The following is a 19681-nucleotide window of genomic DNA, read 5'->3' as shown; positions in this document are numbered from 1 at the left end:
TAGAAGTGGACTGAATGAGATCATCACACTTTATTTCCAATGGGAGAGAGCACTACACTTCATTTCAGCTACTCAGACATAAACCCTGGCATCGACATCTTTGCGTACGCTCCCTGCTTCATGCCACCCATCATCGGCCATGGTGTCTTTCACAAACCAAGGTGTCCGGAGCTTTCGGTTGAATGAATAAGTGAATAAATGATAGCTATTGCCTAGAGACAGGAGAATACAGCTTATGGATAACTATTTCTACTCTCCCCTACCTGCAGAGAAATATCCAAATGAGCAAGAAAATGTCCTAGCCTGCATGGCATAGTTCACTTCCCCAATGCACATGTTTTTTTTTTTCCCTAGAGGAACAGGGCTCAAAATATTTAATATAATTCAGTGGAAAATTCAGTTTCATATATAGAATGCCATTTTAACTTCAACAGCAAATCTGTGCCTCCCTTCATTTAATGAAATCATTAGCAACTATTTATTGACCACCTACTATGTGCCAGTCACTGTTCTAGATGCTGGGGGATACAGCAATGAACAAAATTTCAAAAATCTCTGTCCTTACAGATCTTTCAATTATTCATTCATTTGATAATCATGTACCAAGTCTCTGGAGAATTCATAATAATAAATGAGATGTGATCCCTGCCCTCCACAAAATTATACTGTATCAGAGATGACTTTAAAGAATACCAATAACTAATCTACAAGAGGGAGTTAAAAGGCTCAAAGAGAAGACTTACAAGCAATGTGTTATTGCTTATAACACAGTGTGGAAGACAAGAGTATTTAAATGCAATAAGGGTTTAAGAAGGCTGCACATGTGGCATTCTTGTTGCAGGCTCACAAAACTACACTACCTATATTAGTTAAAAGCTTCGATACGTTTTTTAAGTGCAAGAAAAAACTTTAATAACAATGGAGATCAATACACTTTTGAAGCAGTCTAAATAAGCCTGTTTGGGTATTAGCTTCTCAAAGAAGCAATGTATATTTCATTCTCCTAAATACCACTGTTAGTGCCTGGGCAGAATAATAATTTGCAAATCAAGTACTTTCAAGTATCAGACAGTGCTCGACGTGCATTTCATATAATGGAGCATTTAATCCTCCTAACAATCCTGTGAGCCTGGCACCTATTATTATCCTCATGGTATTATGAGGAAACTGAGGCGCAGAGAGGTTAAGTCAAAAGTCATACAGAGAGCAAACGGCAAAGTTGAAATTCAAAGGCAGGCTAGCTCCCACATCTGAGTCCTCAATCCCTGCAACATATTGCCTCTGCCAATCTGATGAAAATAATTCATTCAAAGTTAATAATGAATGATAATGCCTTTATTTTCAGAAAAGACACAAATGTACATTACCATTTAAACTGCAACCTAAAGAAGTGACTAATGTGTCATTTTTGGCACTTTAAGTCATTGAGCATTTTGGCTGCTGGAGAATTTTTTGATGCCTCACAAATTATCTACCTATCTCTAGATGTACCATTGCCTTGAAAAAAATTACATGCTTGAATGAAGGGAAGTATTGAGAAAAGGAGAAACTGAATCCTATAACACTAGCCTGAGGACAGGAGAAGGTGGGCTTCACCATGGGAGATCTCTGGTGGCCAAAATATAAGGAGAATACAGTGAAAGGAAAGAAAGGAGATGCCAGAACAGTGGCATGGACTATTTAAAGGAGTCTAGAAAAGTGCAGAGAGCAAATCTGAACATATCATAATATTGCCGAATGTCCACCCTGCATATATATCACTCATAAAAATCAGAAAATTCTTGCATGTTACTTGGATAGGCCTCTGCTATCTTGGAAGAGTGAGCCAGTCTTCCACCAGTGAGCTGTTAACACTTGAACAGATTCTTTATTGTATCTTTGTGGGCTTTTCGCAAAAAGGTTTAATTGTTAGTGATGGTGTTTTGGTATGGTGGTTCTTCTAGATGGATTAAATTGAGAATGCCACATGTAAAATCGTTTTAAAGATCCATTCTCCTTGTGTCACAAGTGTCCTGTGTAACAATTCTGACCACATCAATATAAAGATGTTCCCTGGGTAAAAGCTACCTCGCTCCCAGCTCTACATTCAACTCATTCTGACTGTTTACACCATTCCTATCCTTTCAGTAGAGGAACCAGGCTTGCCTGAGCTGGGAGCATCCGACTCAACCAGCTTCACCATCCACATTCACCCTTTGGTTGACAACACCAGTATTGAAAACAATGGCATCAACCTAATATGTGTAGATTTCATGTTACAGGTTTCATAGATTTCAAATTGTTTTACAGTTATTATTACTTTTATACACACAACCTTCCAGAATATTGGTAGTATTAAAATCACCTTCATTCTAGAGATGGACCATAGAATGTACGGAAAAAGACTGGGATTAAGTGACTTTTCCAAGGTCAAGCATCTCCTGAAAAAGTAAGAGGTGTGGCTCCACAGCCTAGCTTCAGCCTGCACACTGGCCCACACAGTACTTTCCCCTCTCCTTTTCTTTTTCACTATTTGGTGCTTTATTTGGTTTTATTTTATTAATAAAAGATTGCATAACTGTTAAAACGTATATCATTTTAGTAAACTGTAGTTTAAATGGGTGTCTGTTAGCTGCCTTAAAAACCTCACCACAGTGTATACATACTTTGGTTCTACTGGAAAATTGATTCCAAGTTCCGAAGAACCAGCTTACCATATTGGAGCCTGCATATGCCAGCTAATCACTCTTTTCTTTACCTGTAGGTCCCAGGCTCTTGAGAAACATGTAGCTGCATTTATGATAGTGGTCCAGTTGCACAATATAATAAATAATTAAGATGTGTTACCAGACTGTATAGTCTCTACTTATTCTAAGATTTTTTTCTACCCAAGCAGAAATTAGGAGATAGAATGGCAAGCAGTAAGACTATTCTTTTTCCTTACTTCTAGGGAATTACAAGACAGTCCTGGCTAGTTTTGCTGTAAGCTGTTCTTCTGCTGTGAATGGATTTATTTTCTGCTCTGTATACTATTCTTTCCAACTGCTTTACATTTTATATTGGCTCCAGAATCTGCTGGTGTGAACTACTGAAAGCAAAATTAGATTCAGGACTGTCTGTTTTTACATAGCCAGACTCTCCTCTTGAGATTTTGTCCCTTCTGAGGATGACCTAAAATGACATTCTTTGCTTTTTCCTCATCTTTCTTCTTCCTTTGATTCTCCAAGAAGTTGCATAAAACTTCATGATTATGTTTAAGATTAGAGAAACATATGTTCTGGATTTTCACCCATACCAAAAGGTGAGGGTGCCCTCTGCTGATGAAGAAACGTCCCAAGGATGGGGGCTCAATTCTTGGTCATGGTAGAGTGATCTGGGTTATGGTGGGGCAGGAGACAGGTCACCAATAAGAGTGTTCCCCAGAGGAATGCCCCAGAAAGAAACCTTCAAGAATAAGCACTAAGCAAGCTTCTCGGGTTTATCAGACTCCATAAACACTCTTCAGAGAGTCAGGGCAGCGAATTATTTAATTGGATGCTGCTCTGTGATACTAGTCAGTCTCTACCCTGGAGTTAGACTGTTGGCTTCAGGCCAAACCCATTACTGTGTTATCATTATTTATGATTTCCTTGAGACTCAGATATTAGTTCATTCATCTGGAAAAGGAAAGAATTCACTTTTAGATTTTTCTTTTCTCACAAGAGTAGCAGGAAATACTTTTATGGAAACTGCCCCTAGCATCTGACACTGAGTCACCACAGGACCTGGACTATTACCATATTTAAGGACTCAAGTGCCTTCACACATGCTTTTGTCATTTGACTTTGTCCTTAGGAATGGTGCCAATGTCTCAGTTTCCTATTAGCCTATAGTCACTGCCTAGTTTAGGCTCATTCATTATCTCTCAGGAGAATTTCGACAATGATCTCCCATCTCCAGTCTTCTCACCCTCAAATGCATCCTCTAACAAGTTGCCAAGGTTCTCTCTCTAAACCACAGAACTTGCCATGTCATTTAATACCTAAAACCTGCAGGATAAAATCCAAGTTCCTTCATGCCTTCTCCCTGCCTTCCCTGCCTGCTCTAAACTTAGCAAGAAGGTCCTGATGGGATTGTCTCACTCTTCCTTCTTCTAAGCTGTGCACCTGTGTTCAGGTTGTACCCTATACCCAGAATGCCTTTCTCAGGCTTATTCTCCCTTTGCTGGACTAATCCTCCTCATCACTTTTTTAGGCTGAACCAGGTTCTCATCTCCTCTCTAGGTCTCCCTCCCTGAACACACCAACTCTCTCAGCTGTATTTGTGTATATATATCAATTATTCCACTTTACTATAATTATCTTTGTGCATGTTTGCCTCTCCATTAGACGTTAATGATAGGAAATGGCTTATTCATCTTAGAGTCCCCATCTTTGTGGAATGAATGAATTCATAAAGTATGCAAACATGAGTCTAACAAAAACATGTACTCAGATCCCTTCCAAATCCATATGGCCCTACCAAGACTCCCACTCCTCCTAAATCCATACCTAAAAAGCAAAGTAGAGACACCCCAGTACAGCCAGAGGCTGTCACTGTTCCTGCTAAACACAAGAGATCTCAGCTGGGTTAAGATCCCATATTACAATCCTTCAATTGTTCCCCAACCTCCATAGGAAAAAGTCCAAACTCATCTGCCTGGAATCCAAGGCTACCATAATCTGTCCCCAACACAATTTCCTGGCCCTCTTTTCTTTTACACAAACCCTCTGCCTCTCCTCAGATTCTGCATTAATACTTTCCACCTTCAATGCCCTTGTATGTAATATGACTCTTGGACAAAGGGAAAAAAAAAACAAAAGCTCTCTTTTTTTCATCACCACTTTGAAATAATGATAGCCATTTTTCAGGTCTTAGCACTCAATCAGTCCATTACAGCCAAAAGTCATCATTTCCCCCTTTAAAATTCTATAGCATTTATGCCCTGTACTTCTTAGGTAACATGATGTACTTAACATTTGCATAGTTCCTTATGGCTATAAAACTGCCTTATATTTTGATTACTCTTTTCAAATGTAGCTGTTACATCAATACTCAAGTTGGCAGCTCACAGAGGTCAGCATCACATCCTTGTACTTTCGCCTGTGGTCATGACTCCAGGCCTTATTGTAATAAACATAATAAACTTCTGCTGATAATGTTGGTAACTCCATTCTGGGGCTCCACATAGAAAAAAATAATCATCCAAAATAAAATCAAAACTTTCATACATAATCTGAGATGCATTTTACTCATCTACGCCTCTTCAACCAGGTATAAATTTTCTATGGGAGTAATAACACATCTCTTGATACAGCCAGGAAAGGAAAAGTTGACATTGTCAGATTAATAAGCCAGAACAAAGAAGAGCACATGTCTGCTGCTGAGATAAGTATGGGAAAGGGATAGGTGAGGAGGGCCAGGTATCAAAAGGCAATATAATTACCATCACTGTTCAATCAACCACAGTAATACAGTTTTTAGAGTGCATCAGTGGTTGACAGTTTAGCAAGAAATTAGCATCATGGAAGTCCAACAAAAGATAATAAAGTCTTGTAAAAAATGCTCAGGAAAAGAATGGCAACATGAGAATAGTACAGAACCATGGTTAAAAGGCCAAATTTTGATGAGAAATATATCTGTTTCAATTCTGACCCTTTTACCATCTTTTTAGAAAGTTAGCCTCCTAAATTTGAAGAATCTCAGTTTTCTAATCTCATAGCTTGGTTGTAAGAATTAAATGAGATGTAAAACCAATTTCTATATATATGGTAAGCATTCAATAAATATTGGTTGCTATTACAAATAACAGTACTATTATTATTGTTTATGATGGGCATCAATTGAGAATCTACGGATAGGCAGTATTTGAATTTCCAGGCTAAGAGACAGGCTTTGAACTTCAAGAATAATTCTCATCCATTAACTGGGAAATCTTGCAGGAGCAAGTGTGGCTAGAACTCCAGAATAACCATATCTGGAATGATAATCAAGGTAGGAACATATTAATTGGATTTAGTCTGCAAAAGGTAGACCCCTGGTCTCAGGGATAACATTCAGCTATTAGAACTGGGCAATAAGGCACAGAGGCAGACTGTGTTATAAAAGTCTAGAAACCAAACTATAACCTCTTCAATGTCCATCAACTACTGAAATACATGAACCCACAGTTGTACAGGCTGAGCCTCCTGATGAACCTCAAATGACTAGGAGTAGTGGAGTGGGCGAGAGGATGACCAGGGAAAAGTGCAAACAAAAGCAGATATAAATTACTGAGCACCATATTAGCTGGGTTCTCCAGAGAAACAGAACCAATAGGAGATAAATATATGGGGAATTGGCTTATGTGATAATGGGGACTGAGAAGTCCTAGGATCTGTAGTTGGCAAGCTGAAGAGTCAAGAGACCAGGGCTATAGTTCTGGTCTGAGTTTAAAGGCCTAAGACCCCACGAGCCAATGGTATCTAAGATCCAATCCAAGTCTGAGTCCAAAGGAAGAAGAAGACCTGTCTCAGCTTGAAGACAATCAGAAAGTGAATCCACACTTACTCAGCTTTTTGCTCTACTCAGGCCTTCAACAGATTGGATGAGCCATACCCACACTGGGGAGGGCAATTTGCTTCACTCAGCCTATGTACTTAAATGCTGATCTCACCCAAAAACACCACCCAAAAGCAAACACAGAATAATATTTAATCAAATATCTGGGCACACCATACCCCAGTCAAGCTGACACATAAAATTAGTCACCACAAGCACCCACTACTTACCAGGTATTGTAAGAGGCACTATAATGGTAGCCTCCTGTGGCTTAGTCTAGACCGGTGCTTCCAGAGTTGATGGGGATGTTCTGTCATTCAATACAATAGCCACCAGCCACAGGTGACAACTGAGCACTTGAGATGTGCTTTGTGTACCTGAGACACTGAATTTTTCTATTTTAATTTTAATTCACTTAAATGTAAACAGCCACATATAGCTAGTGGCAACTATATCAAACAATACAGGTTTAGGGAAAGAAGGTAATAAACAAGTACACCAACAAATAATTACAAGATATGAGACTTATGCAGGAAAAGGATAAGGTTCTGGTTGGGGTAGGGCAGAACTTATTTAGATAAAATGGTCAGAGTAGGCCTCACTGAAGAGGTTATCAATGTTTAAGCTAAATCCTAAAAGGCCGAAATCTTGAGAAGCAGCAGCCAGATGAATAATTGAGGGAATAGATTCCAGGCCGGAGGAACCACATGCACAAATGCCCCAAGGTGGGAAATTTCGTATTTGCTCTGAGCAATTGAATAAGCCACAGTTGACTGGAGGGTGATGGAAAATGTGTTGAAGAGGAAAATAAGGATAGCGTATTACAAAAGTGGTAGGCCATGGTAGGAGCTTGGATTTTAGTGAGGTAATCTACAGTTACATTTTGTAAAGATCACTGTGGCTGACTGCTAAGTAGAAAATACATGAGCCTGCAGAAAGAGGCTTTTTGTGTGTGTATGCGTGTGTGTGTGTATGTGTTTGCGTGAGTTAATTTGCTAGTGTGGCACTCTTCCCAATCAGAATATAATCTCTTTTAATATTAGTATGTATTTGTATTCAAAAGGAATACTGAATTAGTATTAACTTAAAAAATTAATGGCATGTACATACATATGTTCTTGAGCTTTTTTAAGTACAGGAAAAAGGAAACAACTTCCTAAATATGTCGAAAATAAAGAATTCTGTAGTTAGAACCATCTTGATAGACACACGTCTGAGAAGTACCAATGCCAGTTACATAAATGAAACAGCTGCATACAAACCCCAGAAGATTATCCTTAGACTTTGGAGAGAGGTCAATTTCCAGTTGTAGAAGAAAGAAAAGGAGATACTTAAATAAGGTGAAAAGACAACCAGGAAACTGACTAGCATCAAAAAAAAAAGGGGGAGCCATGGAGAAAGATGAAAGCAACTGGAGTCAATTAATAACCCAGGGAAGAGAAGATTAATAAATTATTGAGAGGATATGTAGAACCACTATTCAGGTCTAGTTGGGGTTGCATTAACCCTGAATAGAAAACTGAAGCTCACAGACTAAAACTGCAGAAGATGCTCTGCATGGCTGTGAAACTCTGGAATCAGTGAGCAAAGTAGAGCAATGTCCTTCTGTGGAGGTCTTTAAAACAGAGTAGATTCTCATCAGTCTCATTTGAAAGGTTTAAGTGTGATCCTGCCCAAAGGCAAGGTGCTGAACGAATGACTTTTCAATGTCCCAGCCAGTCAGCCCAGCGAGACCACACAGCTGATGGTGTGCTGTGATCGTCTTTGTTTACCCATATCTTATTGTTTTACACCACCATGTGGCCACACTGAGTAGAAATGCTATAAATTTTGAATCTGAACAGAGGCCTTGAGAAATGCCAGTAACACATTCTCATACTTTCAGAATGGCACAGTCTGTTCAGGAATATGCAATGTGTAAATTCACCTGGCATGAATGATCCTTTTATAGTATTAATTTGGAAAACAAAACTTATACCTATCTTATAAATAATACATCAAAGTCTTTTATTGTGTATTTGCCACTGTCTAGAAATAGGATTTGGTTCACAATAAGCTGAGTTCGTGACATAAAAATCTTTTATTTTAGATGCATACATATTTGAAAGCCAGATTCTGACCCTTTTACATTTAACAGATGTATTAAGTAAAGTAAGTGTGACTTTTATAAAATGAATTCAAATATAGTATCAAAAGAATAGCAGATCTGCTTGCAGAAAAATAATTGTTGACACGTGACAGAAGATATCATGTTAAAAAATAATTTTAAATACAACACATCAGGCCCCTGGGCTCCCTGGTACCTTTTCTCTTTAATTTATGTAATAAATACATCAGCATCCATTAGCATTCATTAAGCTCTCATATGAGCTAAATGTACTGGACTCTACATTGGACAAATTAAACTGGCAAAGCCCAATCTCTCCCTTTGTTCTCATGTCACCTCCACTACAAGAGCATTTTGTTAAATATAGACAGTGAGGCAGCCCTAGGACCAGGCTGCTTGTGTTACAATCCTAGTAAACCATGTAACTCGGTAGACCTCAGGTTTTTGGTAACAAGAATTTGATTTTTTTAGTTTAAATAATGTTTTGTCGTTTAGCCAACAAATATTTATCGTGTGACTGCCGCACTAACAGTGCCAGGCACTACTCTGGACATTGCAGACAGAGCAGCGACTAAAACAAACAAAAATCCCTGCCTTCAGGGAGCTTACACCCTAGTAAAGAGCCAGACAGTAAATAGTTTACACTTTGTGGGCCATGAGGTCTCTGCCGTAATCATTCAACTCTGCCACTGTAACACAAAAGTAGTCAAAGACAACACATAAACAATGCACAAACGACCGCCCATTGCTATGTTGCAGTAGAACTTTACAAACACAACTCGCAGACCCACAGCCCATAATTTGTGAAGCCCTACTGTAGAGGAAGACAGCCATAAACATGACCAAAATTAATAACAAAATAACCACTACGTGGGATGGCGATAAGGACTGTGGAAAAGGTAAAAACAAGTGAGAGTATGGGTAGTATTGGAGCGTGCCTGGGCGGTCCTTACCGAGAGAGTAACACCCGATAACGACCTGAAGGAAGTGAGCAGGGGGTGACTCGGGAAAGAGAACTCTAGGACAGGGGCCGACAGGTGCAAAACCCCAGAGGCAACAGTGTTTCCTCTTTATGAGGAAAGCAGGACCAAGTAGGAAATGAGGTCAGAGAATTAACATGTGACCACCTGGCATGAGGCTCAAATGCCATTTTCAAGACTGGTTTTCACTCTGAGTGAGATAGGAAGCCCCTGCAGTTTTAAGCACAGCAGGGACCTACTCTGGTGCAGTAATTTGAATGGAATTGTTCTGGCTGCTGTGTTGAGCACTGATGTAGTGGGAAGCAGGGAGTCCAGTTTAGAGGCTGCTGTGGTCATCGTGGTGAGACATGATGGACCACATGGCAACGCTGGAAATGCTGAGAAGTGGCAGGATTCTGAAACAGGTTAAAGATAACCTGACCAGTTATTGGATGGGGAATGAGAAAAAGAAAGGAGTCAATAATGACTCCAAGATTTTTCACCTGAGAAATTGGATGGATGAAGAGGACTACTAGAGACTGGGGGAGAGGAAGCAAGGAAGATCAGGGTCTCAGATATAGAAATAAGTTCAAAATACCTATTAGGTATCTAAGTAGAGGCGTCAAGAAGGCAACTTTTGAGTCTGGAGAGCTAAGAAGAGCATTAAACTCAGGGTATAAATGTAAGAGTTGTCAACCCACAGACGGTGTTTAGAGCTACAAACTGGTGAGACCACTAAGGGACTGATTACAGAAAGAGAAGGGGTCCAAGTGTTGTGCACTGGGGAACTCCAAAGTTAGGAGTCCAGGGAGATGAGGAGATGCCAGCAAAGGAGACTGAAAAGAGCAACCAGTAAGACAGGAGGGAAACCATAAAGAACAGAGTTGTGGAAGCCACGAGGGGACGCGGATACTGGAGGAACAATCACATCAGCTGTACCTGAGAGTATGTGTAAAATGAAGACTGAGAATTGAGCCACTGCATTAGGAGTGTGGAGACAATTAGGCACACTGACAAGAGCAGTTTCAGTGAAGTGGTAGGAATAAGAGCCTTGCTGGAGTGAGTTCCAGAGGAGGGTTTTTGTTCTTTTGTTTGCTTGCATTCTGTGTTTTGTGTTGTGTGTTTTTTTTAAGAAAAAGAAAGAACTGAGATGATAACTGGAAGTTAAGTGGATCAAGAGAGGCTTTTGGGTGTTTCGTTTGTTTTAAGGTGGTAGGAAGAACAACATTTTTGTGTGTTGGTAGAAAACTTCCAAGAGAAAAGGAGAAATTTAAAGAGAGAGCGAGGGGGAAGGAGAGAAAGAGAAAGACTTTCTGGAGCAGTTTCCATGGGTGGGAAGGTGGGATGAGATCTGGTGCAGGCCTGTGGGTGGGCGAGATTCACACTCCGCCGTGTAAAGTGCTTACTGTGGTGCTTAGCACTTAGTAAAGGCTCAAAACTGACAGATACTAAACCACCGACCATCAAAGGGGTTTGGCTGACATGATCTCACAGTCCCATGCAGCTACAACATTCAGTAGATTAATAAAAGGAAGCTGAATAGAATACAGACAATGAAATGCAGACATTTAGAAGCAATGCTGAATTGCACTGACCAGCATCTAGGATACTGGTCTAAAGGAAAACAGAAGAAAAGTAGGAAGAGTAAGTGATCATTGTTTTCCTTTGATTCATGAAGTGAGTCAGCCAAAACCAGGCTCCCACAAGCTATTTGACTCCTTGTAGATTCTCTGGGTTAATTAATTAATTAATTATCTTTGCCCTTGAGAAATTCAGCATGATGGAAAACCCCTATCTCTTGCCTCACAAATATTGTGTGGTATAATGTTATTTCCATGCCCTTTTCGTATTCTCCCACTGAGTTTTATACTGATTCACAGAGGCTGGACTGTAGGACAGAGCCATGATAGGGCACCAGACAAAGGAAGGTGGGTGGTGGAAGCATAACCGCCACTTCCGTGGGCAGAAAGTGGGATTGGAGCAACTACAACCTAAATCGTTTTCCTACAGCTCTGTGCCAGGTACTGGAGGAAACACAGTGTACGTATGGAAAACTTCTCAGTAAATGTGTAGCTTTATGAAACCCATGTATAGTTACTTAACACTAGTATCTTTTAAAAATTCTAATAATTGTGTTTCACTGAGGGCAGGTAACAAATTTCAATGAATCTTAATTCCTCCCTTATTTCAATACAGATTTGAACATGTATTCCTTTGGGGGAAAAAAAAAACAAACCCTGAACCCCTGGATATAAGAAAATCATACTTAAGAAAGCAGCAATTTGACAACACATTATAGTAGAAAAAGCAACTTTTGGAAAACATTAATAAAAATGCGAAAACTCCTAATTGTACAATGGTGAACTCAAAACCAAATCATCGGAAGCTTTAAAAATGCAGGAAAGCCCTAGAAACCCACTGTGGTGACCTACTTTCTCTTTTTTCAGTTATTCCAATCCAAGGATGGCAATCACTAATGTGATAGAAACAGTGGATTTAGATTTTACTTAACTCTACACTGTGTCTATGATACAGGATTGTCTTTTACAGTTTTTCCATGTTTCAAAAGTATAAAGTTTCTTTCCAAATCTGATCAATAATTTCAGTACGATATGTACGTTCTCCCTGAAACATCTGAGGGGACCCATGGCCAGAATGCATAGAAGCTGACATCTGACTGCTGACTGACAATTATACCAATGCTTGCCACCTGTTGCTCAACCTAATCTGTTGATCTTAGAATTAGGCAAACTATGCCAAATCTGGCCGAGCACTTTTTTTTTTTTGTAAATAAAGTCATTTGTTTACTTATTGCCTACAGCTGCTTCCGAAAGGCAACGGGGAGTAGGTATGGCCCACAAAGCCTAAAATATTTACTGTCTGACCCTTTACCGAAAAAGGTTGCCCAGCCCTGTTTTAACTAATGCCTGGTGTCCTCATTTAGCAGTGTTTGTTTCAGCCGTATTTACATATCCAAATGCTGACGGCAGGAGGAATCAGAGTGTAGAATCAAGCCATCACTTAAGAGTACCCAGCTTCTGTGAATACAGCGTGTGCTGCCCCTCAGAGTGAGATTTTATGTTTTTCCTCAATTTCTTAGCTTGTTAAATGGGTATCTACTAGGGGACAGGCACCAAATGTCAAGTAGAGTGACTTTTTAGGTTGTCACAGGAAGAAAATTTTTCCAAGCGTTTCTATCAAAATGCAAATATTTGAGGTTTACTAGTGCTCCTCTCTAGCCTGATTTTTACAACTTGTTTTCTACCTCATATGTGTTCATGTGACATCAAAACCTGCTAGCTCACTTTATCTTGCTAAACTAGGGCTTTGAAAAATATAAAAGGATTCCTAAAAGATTAGTTATTCTTAAATTACTGTCATTAATTTTGAAATGTCAGTGGGCAGCTTCTTTCCAATAACACATGTGTAAAGAGAGAAATACTGAGCTGAATAATCCTTCAAATGGTATCTTTTTCCCAAGGTTGATCTTTAAGAGTCCTAATTTTTGTCTGTCCTGAGCAAGAATCTAAACATTCTAATTCTTCAGCAGAGCACCCCAGTAAGTTTCCAGCTGCTGTGCCTTAAACAACCCATATTTAGGGGAGGAAAATGTCTAATTCAATTTTCAATGATGTCAAGAAACAACACGTATCTGCAGGCAAAGATAAGAAAAACGTTCAAGGTACACAGTGATAGGTCTGCTTAAATAAACAAACTTTTGGTCCTAGTGATTAGGTACACAGGATTATTATATGTTTAATTGGCCAACGTGACAATTTGGAATTACTTCTAGTCACATTTAATTAGATTTGGAATCTCTGGAGGAAAGAAATAGAGAGGTCTAGCAGAGAAACAGTCATAAAAGTAAACTGTTTTTCCAAAGGGTGCTAAGCAATGAATTAATATCCATTGCACAATAGTTTTTAATATCCTCTCAGCTTAATAAGACTAATGCGATGGTTGTACACACTAGATTCTAAAACTAATTCAATTAAGCACAAAGGCTGGGGGAGGGGAGTGTTTGTTCAATTGGAATTTTTTTATTTTCAATTTTAAGGAGGCTAGTTAAATCAGAGGTGAATAATCTTTAACTTGGGTAAAATCTAAGATATGCTTAAATATACAATAGTTAGCTATCTATGCTCTGCTAGGTTGGAAGGCATTCTAGAGTCCACAAAATACGGGTTACTCTATAAGTGCTCTGAAGCTTAATAAGAGGTAACCAAAACAAAGCATTCTCTCATAGTCTTTAAATATTCTTATACTGTACAAACAGAAAAATCACACAGAAGACAAATGGCGTGTTCCTTCTCTTATACTTTTAGTTTAGCTACCAAAAAAAAAGAAAGACCTACTTTCTACATTCTAAAATGTGCCTTCTGCTTTGCTTAATATTAGCCTAGTCAAATTTATACATTACAAAATCTTCTTCAGTATTTATATATACTGCCTGTTATGGTCTTCCTTCTGTCCTATAAATTTGTTTTTAAAAAAAAATCTGTCCTTGTTCGTAGGAGTGCCATGATTGCTGACTACATGTTCTGGCTCTGTGGAGGAAGTGAACAGTGTATAAGCAAGCTCATCAAACTGTATTGGCAGGTAAAAACTGATGTCCCAACTAGGGAGATGGAGCCCATTTCATTTTTAGAACCAAAATGAAGGATTGGTGCTTCAAAGACTGCTGAAAAAGGTAGCTCTGGGCATATCAATCAGAAGAACACTACTCAGTAGTAATGTATTTATAATGAAGTAGATTTTCGGAGACTAATTTTAAGGGCAAAATTCAAGGTTGTTAACCCTTGGCCCATACTTCAGTTTTACAACCCAATATAAATTTTAGACATCCCAGGAACTAGTTTCCCAGGCATGCTGCTATAATGACATGATCCTCTAAAATATGAACATTGTATTTTCATAGATTCTTCTTGATCTATGACCTGTAAAAGATTGCTAGGAGTAATACCAATTACATAATAAATGAAAATACGGAGATTCATCGTATTTGTGGAGTAACACGCAGTATTTGAATAACAATACAATAACAAACTGCAGATCTTCTTTCTTATTTATTATTCAAAATGGAAGCAAGAAGTCATACCAAAGGTCAACTACATGTCAAGAAGAAAGTCATAATTTCTTAGAATTATAAGTTAGAATTTACTAGTTCCATTTCCTTCACAATGTACAATCCTATCCTATCCTTCTCCCACAAACTGTCAATGACTTTCCACTGAAATAGATTCAAAGTGAAGAGCTCACTTATCTCCAAGAAAAAATTTGCTAATTATTAAACTGTTCTCCTCATTTAAAGTGGATTTCTACTCCCTTAAAACTTCCATCAAGTGGTTTCCAGTGAAGCCACACGGACCAAATGGAAACCCACTTTCAAATGAAATTTTTTCAAATATTTGAAAATCAAGTACAGAAGCCAACTCCACCCCCTATATCTCCTCCTCTCCAGACTGTGTGGGAACTTTTTTCTTTGTATTTCAAAATTGTTTAATTTAATTGAATATGAACTTTTCAACCAAATAGAATAAGAGGTGCTAAAACACTATGAAAGTGAGAAATAATTGTCAACAATCTTCTGCTGCTTCTTGATTTTTCCCAGATTTTCACTACTGTGCCTTGGCCACTAGCTTTCTGTCCCTATATCACATGTTATCTTCATTGGACAATATAGTATTAGGTTTACCATATAACATTCTCAGTAATTTATATAGTTCCATCTAAATATTTAGAGCTCAATTTACCTATTGTAAAAAATAAAGATTTAAATTAGTCCTAATATAAGTAAGTAACCTGTAAGTTGACCTTCAAGTAGAAAAAAGTTTAATCTCAGAAAAAAATTATTAATTTGCTGATAAGTTTGAGACTTTTCTGCAGGAATCTGGAACACACAAGACAGTAGTAGTTGCTAATATGTACGTAAGTAAATAGCAGTAAAGAATTGCTAGATGTGAAAAATAAGCAAATAATATGGGCTATAGACATAGTAGAGAAAGAGGTAGTTTTATTAAAGAATTTCAGAGGCTTTTGGAAAAAGGTAGGAAAGGAGCTGAATCTTAAGGGTTAGATGATATTAAGCAGGCCTGACATATATACTAGGTCCCAAATGAATGTTTTAATTTATTCATTCATTAAACAAACATATATTGAGTGCCTATTATGTGTTCTACATTGAACCAGGAAAAATAGATCCAATGTTGGATCTATTTTTGTAAATAAGTTTTGTAAATAAATGTTTTTTCTGTTTCCTTTAACCTTCAAAATGCATTAGTACCCCTATTTTACTTATCTCAAACTAAAAATAAATAACCTCTACTTACCAACACATCCATGTTTGCTATACAAAAAAGGAATAAAACTAATACTACTATTTTACTATTCTGCACTAATAAAAGATAATTTTTAAAAAACCTAGTTGTCTTTGTATTCTCTTTTTCTTCTTTAATTTGAAACAACTTGGTTATTGAAAAAGGATCCTTGTCTGGAAGTCATGTGTGATCCAGTACAAGTTCTAACAGCAACATCTAACCTAAAAAGCAAGCTAGTTTCTGGAGGAACTTCAGCTAAAAAATAAGAAATGACCAGCATAAGGTGTTTGAGAAGGTCTGTTCTTAAAGCCCATTTCAGCTCTAAAATCTTATATTATCAGGCACATCCAAATATGATGTCACACTACCTACTGAATGGGAGAAAATATTTGCAAATGATATGATCAATAAGGGATTTATATCCAAAATATATAAACATCTCATACAACTCAACATCAAAAAACAAACAACCCAATTAAAAAATGAGCAGAAGACCTGAATAGACATTTTTCCAAAGAAGACATGCAGATGACCAGTAGGCACATGAAAAGATGCTCAACATCACTACCAGGGAAATGCAAATCAAAACTGCAATGAGAGATGACCTCACATCTGTCAGATTGGCTACCATCAAAAAAAAAAAAAACAAACACAAATAACAAATGTTGGCAAGGATGTAAAAAAAAGAGGAAGCCTCATACACTGTTGCTGGAAACATAAATTGGTGCAGCCACTGCAGAAAACAGTGTGGAGGTTTCTCAAAGAACTAAAAACAGAACTACCATATGACCCAGCAGTTCCACTCCTGGGTATACATACAAAAAGAAACAAAACCACTAATTCAAAAGGATACATACACTCCAATGTTCATAGCAGCATTATGTACAATTGCCAAGATATGGAAGCAACCTAAATGTCTATCAACAAATGAATGGATAAAGAATATGCGACATATATATACACCATGGAATACTACTCAGCCATAAAAAAGAATGAAAATTTTGCCATTTGCAGCACCATGGATGGACCTGGAGGGTATTACGCTAAGTGAAATAAGTCAGACAAAGAAAGACAAATACAGTATGATATCACTTATATGTGGAATCTAAAAAATACAACAAACTAGAGAAGATAACAAAAAAGCAGCAGACTCACAGATATAGAGAACAAACTAGAGGTTAGTTAACAGTGGGGAGAGGGAAGGGGCAATGTAGGGCAGGAATTAAGATGTACAAACTATAATGTATAAAATAAGCTACAAGGATATATTTATAGCACAGGGAATACAGCTAATATTTTATAATAACTATAAATGGGCATAACCTTTAATAATTGTGAATCACTACATTCTTATACACCTGTAACTTAAAATATTGTACATCAACTATACTTCAATAAAAAAAATAAGTGTCACAAAATTTAAGGAAAAAAAGTAACAGAATTAGAAAAGGCATCCTGAAGATAAGTTTCATGAACTAAACTCCTCTAACTAGCCCCAACATCAGCTTAGCATACCACACCAATGTCTCAACAGTTATATATTTCTTTCTGCTAGCCAGTCTCTCCCTCATCTTAATTCAAATGCATATATCTCCCCACTCCCCAAACCCTGCTCTGTTCTAAATCAAAAGTAGGTTTTGGAATATTGCCAGAGTCCCCAGTTCATATCAACTTTAAAGACAGGGCTGCCTCAAACCACCATGGCAATTACACTGTTGAATGTAAAAATGCCCTACACATCAGAGGCTAGAAATTATGTCTGCATGTATATTGTAGACAGCCATTAAAACTGAAGAGACTGAACAGAGGGGCTATTTTCACTATCTTTGTAAGTGGAGAAGTTACTATATATCTGCCTCTCAACCACATACAATCCCTACCACCCTGGCCAGTTATTCATTTAGTGATCTTAAACAGGAAATGGAAATTTCAGAATGTAAAAATTTGAGAACCAGTCTACACTTACTCTCCTACATTACTGACTTACAAACTCTCAAATGCAGAAAAATAGACCATTGCTTTGGTGAGCTCAAGAACACCTTTCAGCTGTATTAGGACTATTTTTCATATCATCAACTCAGCAAGAAAAAAAAAAGGCATAAAGCTCTATACTATATGATAGCTCATACTGGGATATATCACTTTGAATAAAAGTGTTTGCACATGTTATTCTACAATAGTATCACCTCTGCAGAACTAGAGAGGGTTGGAAATAACTTGTCAACCGTACTTGCATTCATGCTTCTGTTACCTGACACTCATCTTCTGTTATCAGCCACTCTCTTCTTCTCAAACACCCTCAGACTTCATCACAATTCTGAACTAATTAGCAAAAACAGAAAGTCCCTAGTCAGGCTGGAAATTAGCCATTTTGAAGCAGTGATTCTTGTGTATTTGAATATTGCTCCTGAAGTAATAGTTTTATTCCAAGAAGAATTTTAGAGTAAACTCTAGTGCACTTCCCAAGGCCCCAGTCCCTTAGATCCAGGACTAGATTTAATAGCGCCAAGAGCAGAGCTAGATTTAATAGCACCAAAAAACAAAACCAAACAAGGCATCCTCTTCCACGCCTGTTTACTTTTCCTGTTTTCTCACCTTTGTTTTCAGCCCTGCTCTCAGCTGTGTGGGTTATCTTACGTGCAGCTTTATCTCCTGCAACGTGAGGAACAGAACCAACTCTGGTCTGCATCACTTAGCAAAGTGGAGTGAAAAAAGGCAGTAACAGCTAATTTTGTTGCAGAACTCCCACCAACCAAGTACAGAGCAACCGCACTAAACAGGGGCAAGCTGCCTGATCAGCTCATGCCCTACTTTGACTGTTCTTTTTAAATTCTTTCTTTTTTTCCTTTCTTTCTTTCAGTCACAAACCCCTCTGAGAGTCTGATTCAGATGACAAGCATCAACTAGAAAATACTCATAAACACATACACAGAAGAAATGTGCTTCTTACTTATCAACTTGCATTGGAAATTGATCTACACCTAGTTCCTAAAGCAGCACTGACAGAGAATCATGGCTTTTCCACGCTTGTGAGAACGTTATACAATTTTTCTAGAATAAGAACCTGAAATACCATATTTGACACTGCATCAGTGTCAACGTTCCATTTGAGGGCAATAAGAGGTAAAATTCTGCTTCACAAAGTCTCTAGTAGCAAATGGAGTCAGAGCTCCTGTAGCTCACGATATCTCATGTGCTTCATGTGTCAAGAAATCCCCGAATTCATGTTACATCATTTCCTTTGTCCTCAGATTATCTTTATTAACTCTTTAACATCAAGGCTATCTCTGTCAGCAATGGGTTTCAATTTTAAAGTCATCTGGACAAAAAGTAACACTCATAAGAGATAAGCCATTTGCAGAGTGTCTGTAGATTTTTGTCCCCAGAAACTCTTAAGACTTTGTCAGTCTCACCTTCAGCATTGGAAAATTCATCTTTTTCATCCAGTCACCTCATTTAGAATAGAAGCCCAACCAAAAAAGCTCATTATTCTTCAGCAATATTTCTGATAGTAAATTCAGCATTTCAATCAAAAGATTTGCCTCATTTATGTGACTAAGATATGAGCCATTATAAAGCTAGTCCTAGAATGAACTTCTCACCACCAATTTGTTCTAAGATGGGGTTTTCTTTTCTCTTAAAAATTTTAAGGAATTAACCAAACCAAATCTCTCCTAAATCTCTTCTCTGGATTGCCAACAAAATTCTCTCATAGAAAAGAATCTCATGGGGTGCTCTTGTATCTTGACAAAGATTTACTG

The 19681-nt window shown here is 38.0% G+C and overlaps 1 protein-coding gene across 1 annotated transcript in view; it reads left to right on the top strand.

The window, feature by feature from the left end:
- SPATA16 (spermatogenesis associated 16) overlaps positions 1–19681 on the top strand; it is a 181081-nt gene that overhangs the window by 93220 nt on the left and 68180 nt on the right. Inside the window, exon 4 of the mRNA XM_010976277.2 lies at positions 14118–14202. Coding sequence (XP_010974579.2) covers positions 14118–14202 — 85 coding nt within the window. The remainder of the gene's footprint in view (positions 1–14117; positions 14203–19681) is intronic.

The sequence above is a fragment of the Camelus dromedarius genome, chromosome 2 (genome assembly GCF_036321535.1).
Source record: "Camelus dromedarius isolate mCamDro1 chromosome 2, mCamDro1.pat, whole genome shotgun sequence".
Classification (NCBI taxonomy): Eukaryota; Metazoa; Chordata; class Mammalia; order Artiodactyla; family Camelidae; genus Camelus; species Camelus dromedarius.
The sequence above is the reverse complement of the archived record's forward strand: the minus strand, read 5'-3'. Positions and strand labels throughout refer to the sequence as shown.